General features: G+C 36.0%; 1 protein-coding gene across 8 annotated transcripts in view; it reads left to right on the forward strand.

Annotated features, from left to right (window-relative positions):
* SMC6 (structural maintenance of chromosomes 6) overlaps positions 1-16297 on the forward strand; it is a 283990-nt gene that overhangs the window by 21221 nt on the left and 246472 nt on the right. For all 8 annotated transcript variants that reach the window (XR_010996977.1, XR_010996981.1, XR_010996979.1 and 5 more), the window contains 14 exons: positions 50-214; positions 957-1135; positions 2124-2325; positions 2443-2557; positions 3896-4056; positions 5052-5187; positions 6964-7044; positions 7658-7828; positions 9957-10094; positions 10832-10977; positions 11638-11763; positions 12405-12510; positions 14311-14463; positions 16173-16270. Coding sequence is in view for 3 of the 8 variants with exons in the window: in XM_068183417.1 (XP_068039518.1) it covers positions 50-214; positions 957-1135; positions 2124-2325; positions 2443-2557; positions 3896-4056; positions 5052-5187; positions 6964-7044; positions 7658-7828; positions 9957-10094; positions 10832-10977; positions 11638-11763; positions 12405-12510; positions 14311-14463; positions 16173-16270 (1977 nt within the window). In the remaining 5 variants the exon portion in view is untranslated. The remainder of the gene's footprint in view (positions 1-49; positions 215-956; positions 1136-2123; positions 2326-2442; positions 2558-3895; positions 4057-5051; positions 5188-6963; positions 7045-7657; positions 7829-9956; positions 10095-10831; positions 10978-11637; positions 11764-12404; positions 12511-14310; positions 14464-16172; positions 16271-16297) is intronic.

The raw sequence follows: 16297 nt of genomic DNA on the forward strand, positions 1-16297 counted from the left end.
GTAAATAATCAGTATGGTTTTAAAATATGGACGTATGTTCTTTTTCTAGTGCTAATCATGTTTCAGAGCCTGAGAAATTGGAAAGACAAAGGAGAATTGCATACTTAAGGGAACAGTTGAAGGCATTCCACAATGAAGAAATAATGATTGGTCAGCAGTTGGATCAATTTCAGCAGTCTATATCTAAGTGTAGGGAAGAACATTCTAGACTCAGGTAAGTTATGCTTTTTGATTGTAATTGTTTGCCTCTGTTTCAAGTTAGAGAGAATCCCTTCTTTTCTGTATCCCTTCTAATGTACTTGTGATGCCTGAGGTGTTAGGCTCCAGTTTCTTTTTCACATTATAAGAGAATAGGTACACTTAGGAGTAATTACTGCTTCTATAGTTAAGGCAGATTCATGGAGGCTTTGAGGCAAAGTGGTTCAAATACTTTATTTTATAATTTAGCCCATACCCGAGATAGGGAAAAAAAAGCACTCTGGCTTTGATTTGGAAACCTGAACAATGATTACTGAAGGGAATTATGGCAATGTCAATTATTGTCTTAAAGGATTTGAGAATTGTTCCTTATTGCACCTGGTGTATTAATTTAAATGCCGCTTATTAATTATTGTAACCAATGCTTACTGTGTGTTTTGTTGAAGATCTTTGAAGACCGTGAAATTGAAACCTATAACTAGAAATAAAATAATTTTATTATAATTTGTTAAAAATAAAAACGTCTTGTAAAACTGTTGCAAAATAGTAATTTTCTCTCTTGCTTTTTTCCCTCATGTTTCTTGAAACTATAAAATTATTATTGCATGTGTGTACTTAGCTTTACATTGAACTACTGATATCTTGATACACAATGCTATTAGTAATTGAAAAACAAGGCTTTATAATTATTTTAGTGCACTTTAGGCTCTATAAATACTGTTTAGTGCACTTTAGGCTTTATAAATCTGTTACCTTAGGAGAGAAAGCAGTGAAGTGCAACAAGCACTGGATGCCCAGCAGAAACAGCTGAGAGACCTGAAAGATAGTAAAACAAACACTTTGAAAAGATTTGGACCACATGTACCAGCATTTCTTGAAGCAATTGAAGTAGCCCATAAACAAGGAGACTTTAGAAAGAAACCTCTTGGACCTTTAGGTAAGAATAATTTCTGAAACATATTTTCTCATGGGATATTTTTGTACTGCTAATGTGAGTAGTGGTCTTTTAGAAAACTTTGTTCTTTGAGGAACTTCAGATACATCTTTTTCTTCTGTACTTCGTGGACTAAAGGTTTTACACTGGTAGGTTATCTTTTGCTTCTGTTATGCATTCACTAACAGCTACTGGCTTTCCTCATTTTCCAGCTGTTTTTGTTGAGGTATTTTACAATGGTAAACTTTTGGTGCATCCCTCCAACTCCCCCACATCCTCAAGGCATCAGAGAAGTGTGCTTTGACTGCTTTTTCCTCAGTGAATATCACTGTCCAGGTCTTGGATAGATTTTGTTCAAAGTGTCCAGTGGCTGACTTGTGCATTTCTCAAACTTGAGATGTTTTACATGGAACTGGTCAGACAGACCCAACTGAGATTTTCTTGGGAAGCTGGCTGTTCTTTGTCTTCTGTCCAGCTCTGACAATGGCTGTTATTTTCAGTTTGAGAATGGGAGGAAAGGTTTCAGCATATTCTGGATGTAAAGTACATGGCATATACTGCAGGGTAAGAATATGTGCTACTGAAGACAGGTGATATAAAGGAAATCTTCATGTTTGTTAATTTGCAGTGTAGTTGTTCCACTGCCTTCGTCCTTAAAGCATTAAATTGTTGACAAGCTGTCTTTGCCTTGATACATTTCTGCTAAGCTGCCATAAAATTGGTACCCTAATGGAACACAATACAGACCTCCAACTATGTGTAGGTGTCTCTAGGCAGAGAAATTATATGTTTGTGTTCTCAGGTCTGTTGTAGAATCTTTTAACTTTTAGTCAACCTCTTAATTATTTTCTACCTATAAGAAAGGTTTCTTTTAGACTCTTAAAAAAACCTGCAATACAACAAAACAAGAACCTTGAGTGGTAAAAATACCCTACTGAATGTTTTTTCATGGAACACAGCACCTAAAGCCTTGCTTCTTACATTTATTTAGGTGCTTTGATTCATCCAAAAGATCCTGAACTGATCTTGGCTATCGAATCCTGTTTGAAAGGTCTTCTTCAGGCATTTTGCTGTGATAATCATAGCGATGAAAGAGTTCTCCAGTTACTGATGTCAAAATATTATACACGTGGACATAGACCTCAAATAATTGTAAATAAATTTCAGAATAGAATTTATGATACTAGTCAGAGGTAAGTATGTTTTGAATTTTATTGCTTAGCCTTGATGGTTGAAAAGAACTATTTGTAATTTTTTTTTTTAAATCTTGTGTGAGTTTTATGATTGGTGGCTTTTTTCTTTTTTTTCAGAGCTGTTTATCATCCAGAATTCCCATCAGTTCTGACAGCACTGGAAATAGACAGTCCAGTGGTTGCCAATTGTTTGATTGATATGAGGGGTATAGAAACAGTCCTGCTGATTAAAGTAAGGCTTTATACTTCCTGTTAATCTTTAAAGAAATGTGTGGAGCATTTATGATGTCTTCACTAGTAGTGTCTGTAATGGGTAAAAGAGGTAGAGGAAGTTTTGCTCTCCTCTCTGCCCCATGTGTTTCAGGACCTTCCCTGTTTTGGTCCTGGGTTGCCACTACCTTTCTGGGCCTCTAAGTGGTGTAGTTTCCCAGTCTAAATGTTCCATGTGTGTGTAATCAGCCTCCTAACTGCTGGCTCTGTCTCATGTCCCTGTTAATTGGTGGGTTCAGAATGTGCTGCTTTTGGGTAGTCCAGGAGTTACCAAAATTTCCAACTACCCCTACTAGGTGTACCTAGCAGCAGGTAGCTAAGTTTTCTGACACTATCTGATTTCTGATCTTAATTGGTTTTCGATTTTCTGTTAGTACTGAAGATACTAGCTCCTGCAGATAAAATACAGGTAAAATGTTTAAAGATCAAAATAAGGTGTATATGTTTTTATTTAGAGAAGGCAAGGTATTCTCTAAGTAAGCAGAATTAATGATCCTTACTTTTTGTGAATTTTACTTTTCTCCAAAATCTCTTGCCCCAGTTTATCCTCTGACATTCTTACTTGAAAGAGGCAGTTTGTATTCTGTCTAAAGCAGAGCTGACTGTTTATCAAGCACAGCTGTCACTGAGTGGGTTACATGACAGCTGAACTTTATAGGCTTTTCTCACGGCAGGAATGTTGGGATTGTTCTTCCCTTTCTGCCTGAACTAACCAGTGATTTTCATAACATTATTATCTTTGAGCCCTACCCGAACAATATCAACTAAATCTCAAAGCAGTATTCTGTGGAAAAATTGATACATTGGAATAGATAACATGATTGCCTTGGGCAATGGCACTTGTGACCACTTAGTCTGGCACTGCCAGTGTTGGGGTTTTTTACCAACATGTTTCCCTGAACTTTAGTTGAATATTGTTTGATATCCTTCTTACCTTGTTTTGGGAGCTTGTTTCCTCTATGTTTATTTTCCTTTTGACAGTTTAATATATCTGTGCATAGCGACCTTCTGGTTAGTGATTTTTTTTTCCCCAAGGCAAATTCTAAGGGACTGATTAGACTACGGAATTCACAAATAAATGACCAGTTAAACTTAGTGGGTTCTTGAGAACATAAATGTCCTACTCAACTAAGAAAAGTACATTCTTGACATTACATATAATTTTCACATTCTTTCATTACTGTGTTTTCATTAGGAATTGAAATTATTTCTGGGTGAAAACATCTAGACAACTTGTAAATTCTTATCTTTAATTAGGGTTACATTTCTGCTGGTATTATAAAGCCATTTTGTTTTTCAGAATAGCCGTAAGGCTCGTGAGGTAATGCAGTGCAATCGGCCCCCAAGAAACTGCAAAGAAGCTTTCACTGCTGAAGGTGATCAAGTATTTGAACGACGCTATTACTCTTCCAATTCTGTCAGACCCCAGTTCCTAAGTCAAGATGTTGAAGCAGAAATCAGGTTAGCATCTTGTAACATGTTTGCAAAAAGTGTGCTTGTTGGCATGCATAGTGGAATTGCATACTTGTCTATTTGCATGTACACTACTCTCTAGTCTCTCCATTTTCTTTCTGAGATTTACATTTCCTTTCTGAGAATTCTAGAAAATCTCTTAATTTCAGTGCCTTTTTGCGATAGGAACAAACTTGCATTGTATTTAGTTATCTTTCAGCTTGTGGCATGTAGATCTTACCCACCAAGCAGGGATTTTCTGTGCTCAATACTTCAGGAAATCTAGCTACCTTCTTTTTTATGCTTGGTCAAAAAGAGTATGGAGTCAAGGCTGTTTCTTTAAAAATATAATACTTGAACAGTGATGTCATAGTTTACTGCAAGGGAGGCCTGACTAGTCAAACCAAAGTTGTTAGCACACATCCTCCTGTTGGTTTCAAACTTTGCATCTGTGTTTCCTCAGGCTTTTGACTTCATTCATGGTAGGTATCTTTGAGAATTTCATCACTTTTTATATTTTTAGGGTTTTTTTCTCTCATTGCTTTCAAAATGGTAGTTGAAAAAGCAAAATGTACTTCAAAGATGACTAACTTGAGCTGTCACCAAGGAAATTTGTGACAATAGAATACTTTCATTTTGAGGCTCAGATTATATTAGAGACATATTAGGCAATTTTAGTATTAATAGTTGATAGTATAAACTGATTTGAATGTTAAAATTTATTTCTAGAAACTCAAAAGTTTTAAATGTGTCAGTTAATTGTAGTTTGTTCATGTCAGTATATACTAAATTTCACTCAAAGATTATCTTAACTTTGGTAGTGTTACAGGCATTCCATTACCAACTTTGCTATGGAGGAATGATGTAGTCTGGTTATAAAGGACTGCATTTTTACCCTTTGTTTTGTCATGCATGTAATTTTTTTTTGGTGTATTTCTGTATGCGTGTGTCACAAATAATATATGTGTAGTATGTAACATCTCAATATCACTTTGTTTATAAAGTCACTTGGATAAGGAAATTGAAAACAAAAGGGCACAGTTGACAGCCTCTCAGCAACGCTTACATTCCATTGAAAATGAGATTAGGCAGACTGAAGATCATCTCTATGGTCATCGGCGACACCAAAAACAACTACAGGTAAAAATAGGTACAGTGTTAGTTTTTAGAAACTCCTCAGTCTTTCCCTATTTCATTTTGACTTCTGCAATCTATCTGGAGTGCCTGGTAGTTTTTGATTTTTATCCTTACTTTTTTTTTTGCTTTCATGTTTTGCTTTGTTTTTTGTTGTATGCTCTCATAATTGAGGACAGAATGATAGAGGCCACATCAATCCTTACATATGCTGTTGTTTCTGTTTGGTATCTTTCCCCACCTTGTGCTAAATCTTAAAAATTTCTACTGCTTTTTTGACACTAGTAGTAAATTGTTGCATAGAAAAGACACTTGCATCACATAATGCTTCTCCCTCCTTTATTTCTGTTGAGCCTTGCCTCTTCATTCCCAGAATCTTCTTTATCTTCATGCTCTTCTGGTATATTCTTAACCGATCTTGATACACTGAATATTTCTTCTTTAAGTTCTCTTAATTTTAATTTGTCTATAAACCATTTTACAGCTGTTAGTTTCCTTTCTGTGGTCTCTGGTACTTCTGGGTAGGCTATATATATTTGTGGTGGCCAGTGGTGCTCTAGGTAGGCAGTGTAAGCTAATACATACTTGTCACGATCTGCTAGTACAAGCGGGAGTTGTGACGGCTCGTTTTACCGATCTCAGAGTGCAGAAACAACACAAAGGGGATTTTTAATATTAATCAAAGCAAATGCACCTTTTATTGTGTGCCCACAGCAAATGCGATAGAAGGATTAGAAAGGAGATAAAGGATAGAGAGAGAAAGAGGGGAAGGGAAATAGCTACCAACAGAGAGACGAAATCTTCATGGTCCAGCCAATAGATCCGTCTTGTCACGTCGGGAAGAATCTTGAAGTCTTGGGTTGACTCGGGTCTTTATAGTCTTCCTCCAGGGGAGGGAACAGGACGGTATGCCGAGGGAACAGGTACAGGACGGTGGACAGGCAGTCCAGTTCCAAAAAGGACCAACCAGTCCCAGCAGTGAGCAGGACCCATTGTTTCTTGGTCCAGCAAACACACCTGTAGGCAACACTTGGCAGATAGCCCGCTTCAGTCAGGCCAGCGCCCCTGTGTTAGAATCTTAAGGGTCTCAGTCTCAGTCCTTGGTGGGGGGTTTTAATCTCCGTCCTTGATGGCGGTCATGAGGCAGATGAGGGATCTTCCGTGGCCAAGAGGTGGGGAAATTAATGGGCTATTGTGATGAGCGGGAATTGGGAAGCAGGTGCAAGCGTACAGAGCAAGCCGGTAATTGCCAGTCCCTGCTCGAAGCAGTGTACGGTGGCGGCACAGCAAGCACATCTGCAAACAATCACTTGGCAAGCGTCCACCTCAGCCAGGCCAGAACTCCAGTCAGGGTCGTCAGGGTCTTAGTCTCTGTCCTTACGACGATCGTGAGGCAGATGAGGGAAACTCTGAACTGTCTCTTACAATACTATATAAGGTTATATACAGTAAATAATGAGTAAGAAGCAGAAGAAAACCCCCTAGCATGTAGACTGAAATGCTGAAGATAAATACTTGGAAAAAAAATAAAGTGTATTTTGTTAAATTGTCATAATGAATGGAAATATGATAACTTAAGAAATTAAAGCACACGACTTTCAGAACAAGTTATATCTCACGAAAATGAATCCCACAGGTGGGTGTGAAGAATTGTGTCTCTTGTTAGTCACTAATGAAGCTAAAAAATACAAGTATCTTCTTTCCTATCATGAATTAAATGAACAAATGTGAACTTTTTTCTTTAGTTAAGCTTCAGAACATGTATTTTCTTTTTCTTCCCAGGTAAAAGTAAGAACAGCAAATGCAGAGATAGCAGATCTTGAAAATATGGAAGAGCACCAGTCAGCGGACATCCATATATTAGTAAGATTAGATTCTGCAATTATGTCTAATCAGTGTATTGATAATGTCTTTTAATGTTGGCAATGTTTTGAAACAAGCAAAAGTGGATAGTGAAGAATTGAACACGTTCCATAATTCTAAACACTTCTGTAAATTGAGTGATTTTATTTTTTTTTGGTGATTTAATTTTTTTTCCCCCAGGTTTTGCAATATTTGTCTTTTTGAATCAGAAGGTATTTATGATGATAATTAATTAGGAATGATGTTATTTTCCAGAAGACAACCACAATCCACTTACTCTTCTGCATTGCATTGTATATTGGCCACAGATCCAGAGGGAAGTTACCTTGTTCTTTTCAGTCTTTCATCACAACTCCGAAATAAAATCCTCTTGATTTTCAGTCACATAAATATGAAGTTCCACTTTTACTTTGCAGTTTGATTTAGTGGTCTCCTACAAGATCCGTCAGCCTCTTCCTTTGGACTTCAGTGACCATTACATTGAACTGCTCCTATACTAGAGTTATAGAGTACTTCATGTAATACTGTACCCTAATACTGATACTAAAAAAATCTGTAGTAGTTTACAAAAGTGTATCCTTGTACTATTCTTAACTTTAATACCTTTTGACAGCAAGAAGAAGCTGAAGAAAATAAGGGTAGGATGGAATCTGTAAAACAAGACATGCAGCTACAACGCAGAAAAATGGAAGAACTGAAAAATACTCTCCAAGCAGCTGAAAAAAAATTAGAAGAAGTGAAAGAAAAAATTCATCAAGTAGAAGAAATTGCTGGCCCAATTAAGGTAACAGTAATTTTATATTGTATTTTTGATTTGTTCCATTTGTGTGTCAAGGTGAATGAGGTTAAGAAGAGAAGAGGTGAGGCAGGAGAAGAGAACTTCTTGTTGCCTGATATACTTAAGGTCTACCTAGAAAATGGAAATGGAGCATTCCATCTAGAACATGTTGGAAAATATGGTTGGCAATATTTTGAAGGTGATGTTGATTGTTACGAGTACTCACTGTAGTGTTTTATGTTTAAAGAGAGTTCATTTCAAGGTATCTTTAGTCATGGAGTGACAAGGCAGGAAAAAGTTTCCTGACTTTCCTTTCTCATGCACCACATTTGTTGTTTTTGCTTGTTTGTTTCTAAGAAACCTTGGCTAAGAATATTCATAACTGTTCATTTCTCAAAATATCATTTGAAGTTCTAGATGAATTGGTTGTTATTTTATGAAGTTACATAATCACAGAAGGTACTAGTATATAGTTTTAATTGTTCAAGACTACAGAAGGCACCTGGAAATGCCAGAGAAATAGCAAGAATTAAGATAAATAGCAGAATGGTGACATAAAAAATTTGATATTGGCAAATGGAAGGCAATCTCACTTTGGCTAGAAGAAATTATGGTTTGAAAATAGAAAACATAAATAAGAGTTCAGGACATTTATAGTACTTTAAACTTGTAGAAGGATGAAATGAAGAAAACTTAAAAGATCACTATGGGAATCTCTCACATGTCTCATTTAAACTGTAAATTGCTGTGTAGTCAGCCCAAATTAAAATAGCAAACAAAAAGAGTAAGGAAACAGGGCAGTAAAGCAACAGATAGATAAATGTGTTAGTTCTAATGTATCTAATATGGAAATTCTAGAAATATGATCTATTTTAAAAGAACCACTCTGTATGGAAAGAGATTTATTCAGAATATGAAAACATTATTGCTGTTGTTATTTAGAGTACTGAACACAGTTGAGGGAAGCACTGAAACTCCTGAAGAGGTTTTAAATCAGATGTGTTGTTAAGTGTTCTACAGTTGTTTATTTAACTGGTGACATAGAGCAGGTTGTGGTTTTAAGATAGGATTGGAAAAAAGTAAGAGCATATGTTATTGTTGGTGTTGGTTTTCGTGTTTATTGTTCTGGGGTTTTTGAGTTGTTTGTTGGTATTTTTCTGTTTGGTTTGGTGTTTTTTTATTTTTGTTAAGACAAGCCATCTAGTTAACAGGGATGAAGAAGAAAATACGTCCTAATTTATGTCATTCTTTATACCTCTTTGCTTCTCTAGAAAGATATACCACTTCAACAGCATCAATACTGAATAGAGGTTGCTGGTGAAGGGTCTGGAGCACAGTTCCTGTGAGGAGCAGCTGAGGGAGCTGTGGCTGTTTAGCCTGGAGAAAAGGAGGCTCGAGGGGGACCTTACCAGTCTCTACAACCACCTGAAAGGAGGTTGTAGCGGGGTGGGGCTCAGTCTCTTCTCCTGGGTAACAAGTGACAGAAGGAGAGGAAATGGCTTCAAATTGTACCAGGAAAGGTTTAGTTTAGATATGAGGAGAAAAATTTTCATGGAAAGGGTTGTAAATCATTGGAACAAACTGCCCAGGCAAGTGGTGAAATCACTGTCTCTGGAAGCATTCAAAAAATGTATGGCTGTTTTACTGGAGGATGTGGTTTAGTGGTGTGTATGGTGGTGGTTTTGGGTTGATGGTTGTGCTTAATGGTCTTAAAAAGTTTATTCCAACCTTGACTATGCTATGATTCTATGATTTTATATTGCAGGTATAGCAGGACACTGAATTTTCACACAGAACTGCAGTTCTGGCTGATATCACACAGGCATCAGAAGTTCCAGATAGAATGTAGTGTAAAAAATAAATGCAGTTTTTTGAGCTTTAGGAGAAAGCATAGCTTTTTTTAAAGATTAAAACATCACCTCAAGATATAATTGCTAAAATCATTGCATGTATTTGTTCCTTTTCGGAATTGAGCATAGACTTTCTCATAAGCTGCTGTTAAAGCTCCCAGACTCTAGAAGTAGTGTTACTGAAAGCAAAATAAGTTAGAACAACCTGTAAGAAGTCAGTAAACACTAGAGAGATTCTCAGGAATCTACCCCAAACAGCTCACGTTGTGATTTGTTCCAAACAGGCTGAATTAAACCAGGCTGAGTCAGAAGTGGAAAACAGTAAACGCAGTTTGCAGCACTATGAAGACAAACAGAGAGAACACGTGGCTTGCATAAATAAGCACAAAGATTTACTAGTTTCCAAAGAAAAGGAATTAGAGGTATGTGTGGTGGGGTTTCTTTAGCCATTGAAGTCAGGTGGTCATGATTCTTCTAATATTTAATAATAAATCATTCCACTTGTATAACATACAGACCATATTAATATACTCAGCTGCACTGAGTACTCTCTCAGCTATGTCCTACACTGACTGTGTAAAGAAAGTAAAGTAATTTTATGTAAGTGAATTGAGGCCTCTTTTTTTCTGATAGGACACCAGTTCTCTCTTGACAGATAAATTAGGGTTCATCCATCTAGGACCATTTCTTCTGTCTTTTACAATGAGAAGATTAAAATTACTTAAAATTTGCAGCTTAAGTTAAATTGAATAATATTGTTTTGGTTTCTTGGATGGTAGGGTTTTCCTTGTACAGGCCCCATATCTGGTCTTTTGAGACTTACTTAATCAAGCTTTATTAACTAACTCTGAAATCACATCCATAAAGACTTTTGGAAGACTGCCCATTTAAATATGGTGATTTTGGTTCCTTATTTATCTGCATTAGCTAAATAACTATGACTGTATTAAAAATCTTGGATACAGTTCTTGGCACTCAAATAACTACCCATGTATAAATGTTGTCGATAAAATTGTTAACTGGGTTTGCTGTAATGAAAACAGAAAGAACACAAAAATACCGTTCTTGCTTGGAGTTTGTAGCATAAAATACTTGTTGTGAAGACTAAACAGATTTTTGAAAAATGTGACAATTATTTGAGTTTCAAACATTCCTTTAGGAAAAAAAGGCAAAAGCAAGGCAAATCTTCTCAGAACCCATCAAGGTCAGCAGAACTGTTAAAAGTCTTGATGCAGAAATGAATCGCTTGAGAGAGAAGATAAATTTAGAAAGCAGACACCGTGGAAACAGAGAAGAAATAATACAGTAAGTCATCTTTACTGTCTAATTTCAGGTAGGATGGAAAAGAGAGGGGAAAGAAGAGTTTTCTTACTGACTCACTGTGTGTTCATGTGTGTTTTTACTACTTAAGCTATCTGTGAAGCTCTGGAAATGTTTTGTACTTATTCTCCCAGTACTGAACAGGCTTAAGAGTCCTGAAACACCTTCCAGTGATTTTAAGCAGCATCCGTGCTATATATATGATGTTACCAATAATCAGATATCCTCTTAGTGTTTTGAAGTATCCCAGTTATGACAACACAAATTTAACTCGCCGTTGCTTTGTGATGCATTGAGGATTAAGCATAATTCTAGTTTGAGTAACTAATGCACAAGCTGGGGAGCTCCTTGAGTGTATTTCAGGGAAGCACTCCCCTCATATATTCTTGAGCATTGAGAAACCAGTCATTCCTTCTTCTTGGTGAAAGAGTTTATTTTCAAAAAATTAAAAATAGAATTAAGATTTAATTTTCATCTGCATTTCATTGTGAACAGTGTCTTACTTATCGAATGCTTTTAGCTTTCACTTTCAAGAAAGTTTTCATTTTAATATTTTGGTTATCAAAATGATTTTCAGCATTTACAGCAATAGCTCAGTTTTAATGCAATGCATATTACTCCTTACCTTTCTGTTAATTAAAACAGGCAATTTCATTATGCAAAAGAAAGATATGAGGATGCAAGCAATAAAGTGAAGAACTTAAGGAGATTTATTGCGGTGCTGGATGAAGTAATGACAGAGAGGCTCAAAGTGTATCGGCAATTCCTAAGGTGAGTTTAAGACAGTGTTCACAACTTTTTAACCTAAGCTTGCTCTCAGTTTCAATCTTATTATGCCTGAGAGTTTAGAGGCAGCCTGGAATGACAGCTGGAAAAGCAATGAGATAGTGGAGCCTGTATTTTGCTTCATCCCAAGGACCTCAACTGTGCTGACTTCATCCAAGGCAGTTCTGTTTGAATTCTGGTTTTGGTCAGTAAAATGTCAGTAACAAACGAGGACTTGAAATAATCTGGGCTGTCACTCATTTTTATTGATTATAATCAGTGATTATATTGATTATAATTAATTTCATTTTAGGCCAAACAATTCTCCTCTGCTGTGTGCTGAAAAATTTTGAAGATCTTGATTCAGATTCTATAATTTGACAGCTTCTTCTCCATTCCTTCTTTCGTGCTTCAGTCCCTTAATGTCTTATCCCTATCCATGAAGATTTTGTTGTTGCATTCCTTCAAATAAATTCTCTCCAGTATGTCTAATGTCATCCACTTGAGAGTGCAGTTGATTTTGGGGAAATGTTGTTATTGGAGGAGGGCTTAATACTTAATGATGCGGAACTGTTGATGAAAATCTGTTGTCACTTTTTCATGTATTTAAAAACTTACTCCCCTAATGTTTGTTTGCTTGATTTAAGGAGACTTTCTATACAATGCAAACTCCACTTTGAGCTTTTATTACGTGTTCGAGGTTGCTCTGGACATATAACTTTTGATCACAAGAATGAGACACTTTCCATAACAGTAAGTTCTGTTATATTACTTCAATTACTATAATAAATAATTAATTATTATCTGTTTTAGTCTCAGATACTAGAAATGTGTTGCAAATGATAGAATAAATTGTTTTCCCCTCTGCAAAATGTGATACACACTAAGTTGTAGTGTTATAAATATTCTGATCAAGTAATCAGTTTAATCATATAAAAGAGTTAGTTATGATTGCAAGTAGGAAATTGTGAAGTATAATGTATAGAAATGTTAGGAGTGTTATGCTTGAAATATGCAGCCATAGGAACCTCACCAAGAAATTGCTGGACTTCTATGTTTTGGTTAAGAAACTATGAAGACTGTCATGCCCACCAGTTATGCTGCTTGGAAACTCCCTACCCTTCCCATCTTGGTTTTAATATCAATTATTCCAATCAGTAGACCTCAGTAGAGATTACCAGTGATTGTTTTAGGATAACAACACTGATGAAGTTCTATAACTAGCAAAACCAGTCATTGCAAAGGTTAAATTTAAGAGTGGGCATATTATGTATGCATAGTGTGTAAAAGAACTTATGTAACAATGATTCAGCAGAAAAAGTATGTCAAAATGGCTAGATTTTGTCTGTTGAGCAGGACACGCTGGAAGAGTTTCCAAAAGCCTCAGTGAAGAAGTGTCTGCTTAATCACATCAAACTTACCTAACACTTATCCAGAATGTTGGATAAGTCTGTTTCGTCCCATTTGGTGGCAGTAGGATGTTGTTGAAAACAAGCAAGGACAGAAAACATTGCCATTTTAAGTAGTTGCTAGATTACAAGGAGTAAATGTGGATTGGTTATCCAGTCTTTCAAAATAACTCATTCCTGAATCATTGATAGGAAGTTAAGCAGTATTTGTGTGATTCTATAATGGCTCTAGTTGTTATTTGAACAACTTAATGCAGGAAAGCTTCAATAGGTTTTTTTTCTGTGTATCTTTTAACATACATCCCAAAAAGATTTATCATGGATTTATTTACTTTTGTTTCTGTGGCAGACTTCAGTTTTAGGGATTAAGGGGAAAAATGTGCAGTAGCAACATAAATATGTGTCACAGTCCTAATTAGACAGGTGAGGCACGTGTATCTGAAGATACACTAAACTCAGTCCATAAAATATCAGGTCATTACTTGGCTTTATCAGAATATATATTTTTAATAGCTGACATCTCACATATCTCAAAAAAGACATCTGTGTTTTGTCATGGAATGTAAGTTGCAAAAAGAAAACAATTCCCTGCAAAAAAAATGATTCCATTTCAAAATAATCCTTATTTGCCTGCTTAACTTGTTAAAGGCAATGCAATTAGCAGAGCAAGAAAATGCCCAAGTTTCATCTTACAGAAGGGGTGCCACAAGATGTCATCATAATCAATGTAACAAATGGCTGTTCACAATGTTTCATGTATTCCATGTAAAGAACCCCTTCCTCATTTAAAATTCGTCTGTAAATCAATTACCTGCTTTTCTATTGTGGCTGGTAACCATGGGATTTTACTGTTATGTAAACAGTTATGTTGACATTTATTAAGCACTGTGTAACAGCTATTAGAAATAGAGATTTGAATAACAAAACTCTAGCAGAGTCATTCAGTCTGTTCAGTGTGTATGACTGTGATAGAAGAAATTGCAGTGATCCTAGAAATGTGTTACTAAATGTTTAGGAGCTATCCCATTCCAGAATAGCAGTTGCAGTGGAATACAGAAAAGCATTTTCAAGTGATCTGTTCAAGTATAATGTGTTTGATGTTAAATCTCAGATTTAAAAATTGCTCCAATATTTTTACTTCAAGGTTCAGCCTCGAGATGACGATAAAGCTGCCCGTAGTGATCTGAGATCCTTATCAGGAGGTGAACGTTCCTTCTCCACAGTTTGTTTCATTCTTTCTCTGTGGAACATTTCTGAATCTCCTTTCAGATGCATGGATGAATTTGATGTCTACATGGTATAGTTTAAACTTAAACTATATCTCCCATTCAGATTTGTATAAATTAGTGAAATAGTTGATTAGATTGTATACTGTATTTGATTAGATTTAAAACCTGTATGGTTGACTGTACATTATAAAAAGCCCCCAAACCAAAATCAAAATCCCCCAAAGCAAAATTTCTTAGTGATCTTGTTCCCTTTGTTTGGTGACTTTTGAAGTTTAATGTGTGTCTGAGGTTGGTATCCAGTAATATGAGCCTTTCTGTTAATTTATGTGCTCAAACCATTCTTCAGCACAAAAATAATAAATCAGCTGGCTCTGTATTTGTCAGAGGTTGACTCTCCATATTGCTGGGACATTCTGGGCTTGGCATGTACTTTGATTTATTACAATTTTGGGATCAGTGTGGGGTTTTTTCAGAGCAAATATAACAATTGGGTTCACTGTTGCAACTATAAAATGTTGGAACATTTTATAGAAACTCATACTTCAGGTAGGAACATGTTTCCAAGATGTTGGAATGCAGAATAATGAACAATAAATACTAATGTTAGCTAAAAGTGATTGTTTTTGTGTACAGCTTTCCTGGACAGGCCACTAACCCATTTTGAAATTTATTTTCTTTTTTTTAAGATTTGTTTCCTACTTATTAAATATGCAGGGTGGTATGAGTTTGAGAAAATATTTACTTCTGTGAGACAAAGATTTGATACTGGCTTATTTTATTTTGTCTCAGTGTCCCTTTCTCATCAATAATTTATTTACTAGAAATCACTTAGAGGGAAGAAAGATAATATAGTTTCTATTAAAGAATTTCAAGAACAGTATGCATCTAAGGTAGTGAAGCAGTTGTTTTTCAGCCAACTTTCAAATCTTAGATCCTCTTTTAAAAGTTAATTGTGCAGAAGTTTATCCGTCTTTCTGGAAAAAGCTGGATATTCAGAAGTGTAGGCCTTGCAAAGAGCTTGCATGTCATCTATTCTGTAAATTATTCCACACAATTTGTCTTTCCACCGCAGTGCCAGTAATGCAGCCTTACTGTCCACACGTTCTGTGGTTAGTCTTGGTGTAATCACGGGGCCCCACCACATGAGGACTCCACGGTGTGATTTTGTGGGAGATCTCTGCTTTCCTGAGGAGCAGTGCACAGCAGTAGAGCTTTGTTGGTCCCTCCTAGTAACAGCTTCCTATTGCACATCCTTTTCAGTAAGCCTAATGTGTAAGGTTCCATTCCAAATATTAATAATGACAATAGCAATAATAATCCTAATAAAAACAAGCTCTATAATATCATAATATCATAGGTTTCATGGAGCCCTTAAATCCTTTCAGGTGATTTTTCAGGAAGGATTTTATAGGAAATATTATTTTGCTAAAGTACAGTTCATCTCAGCATAGCAATAAAGTAAGAAGTACTATATGCACATCAGTGATAGAAAAACACTGTAAGTAGATGAATGCGTGGTTTTTCTGATAGAAGCTTTCCATTGCCTGTGTATGCTAAAAAGTACAGTCTAAGAATTTCCCAGGCTATAATTTGTAGCTTTTAGATTTTTACCCTAAAGTTTCTCCAGGTTTTCTTAGTTCTTATTAGTCTTATTTAGGGATTTTCTTTAGCCAGCCTTGACTGTATAGCAATTAATTCTGATAGGTTTTCTAGAATTATACTTTCTAATGTATTTATTACTTTCAGTACCACTTCCTGACAAATCTTTTGTCTTTAGGATATGCTTAACAGAAGAATTGCCATTGACATGATTCTGGAGAGGGCTGATTTTCAGCGGCATCGACAGTTCATTTTGTTCACCCCTATGAGCATGAGGTAATACTGTTGTGGTTTATTTCAGGA

The sequence above is a fragment of the Anomalospiza imberbis genome, chromosome 3, assembly GCF_031753505.1.
Source record: "Anomalospiza imberbis isolate Cuckoo-Finch-1a 21T00152 chromosome 3, ASM3175350v1, whole genome shotgun sequence".
In the NCBI taxonomy this organism is placed as follows: Eukaryota; Metazoa; Chordata; class Aves; order Passeriformes; family Viduidae; genus Anomalospiza; species Anomalospiza imberbis.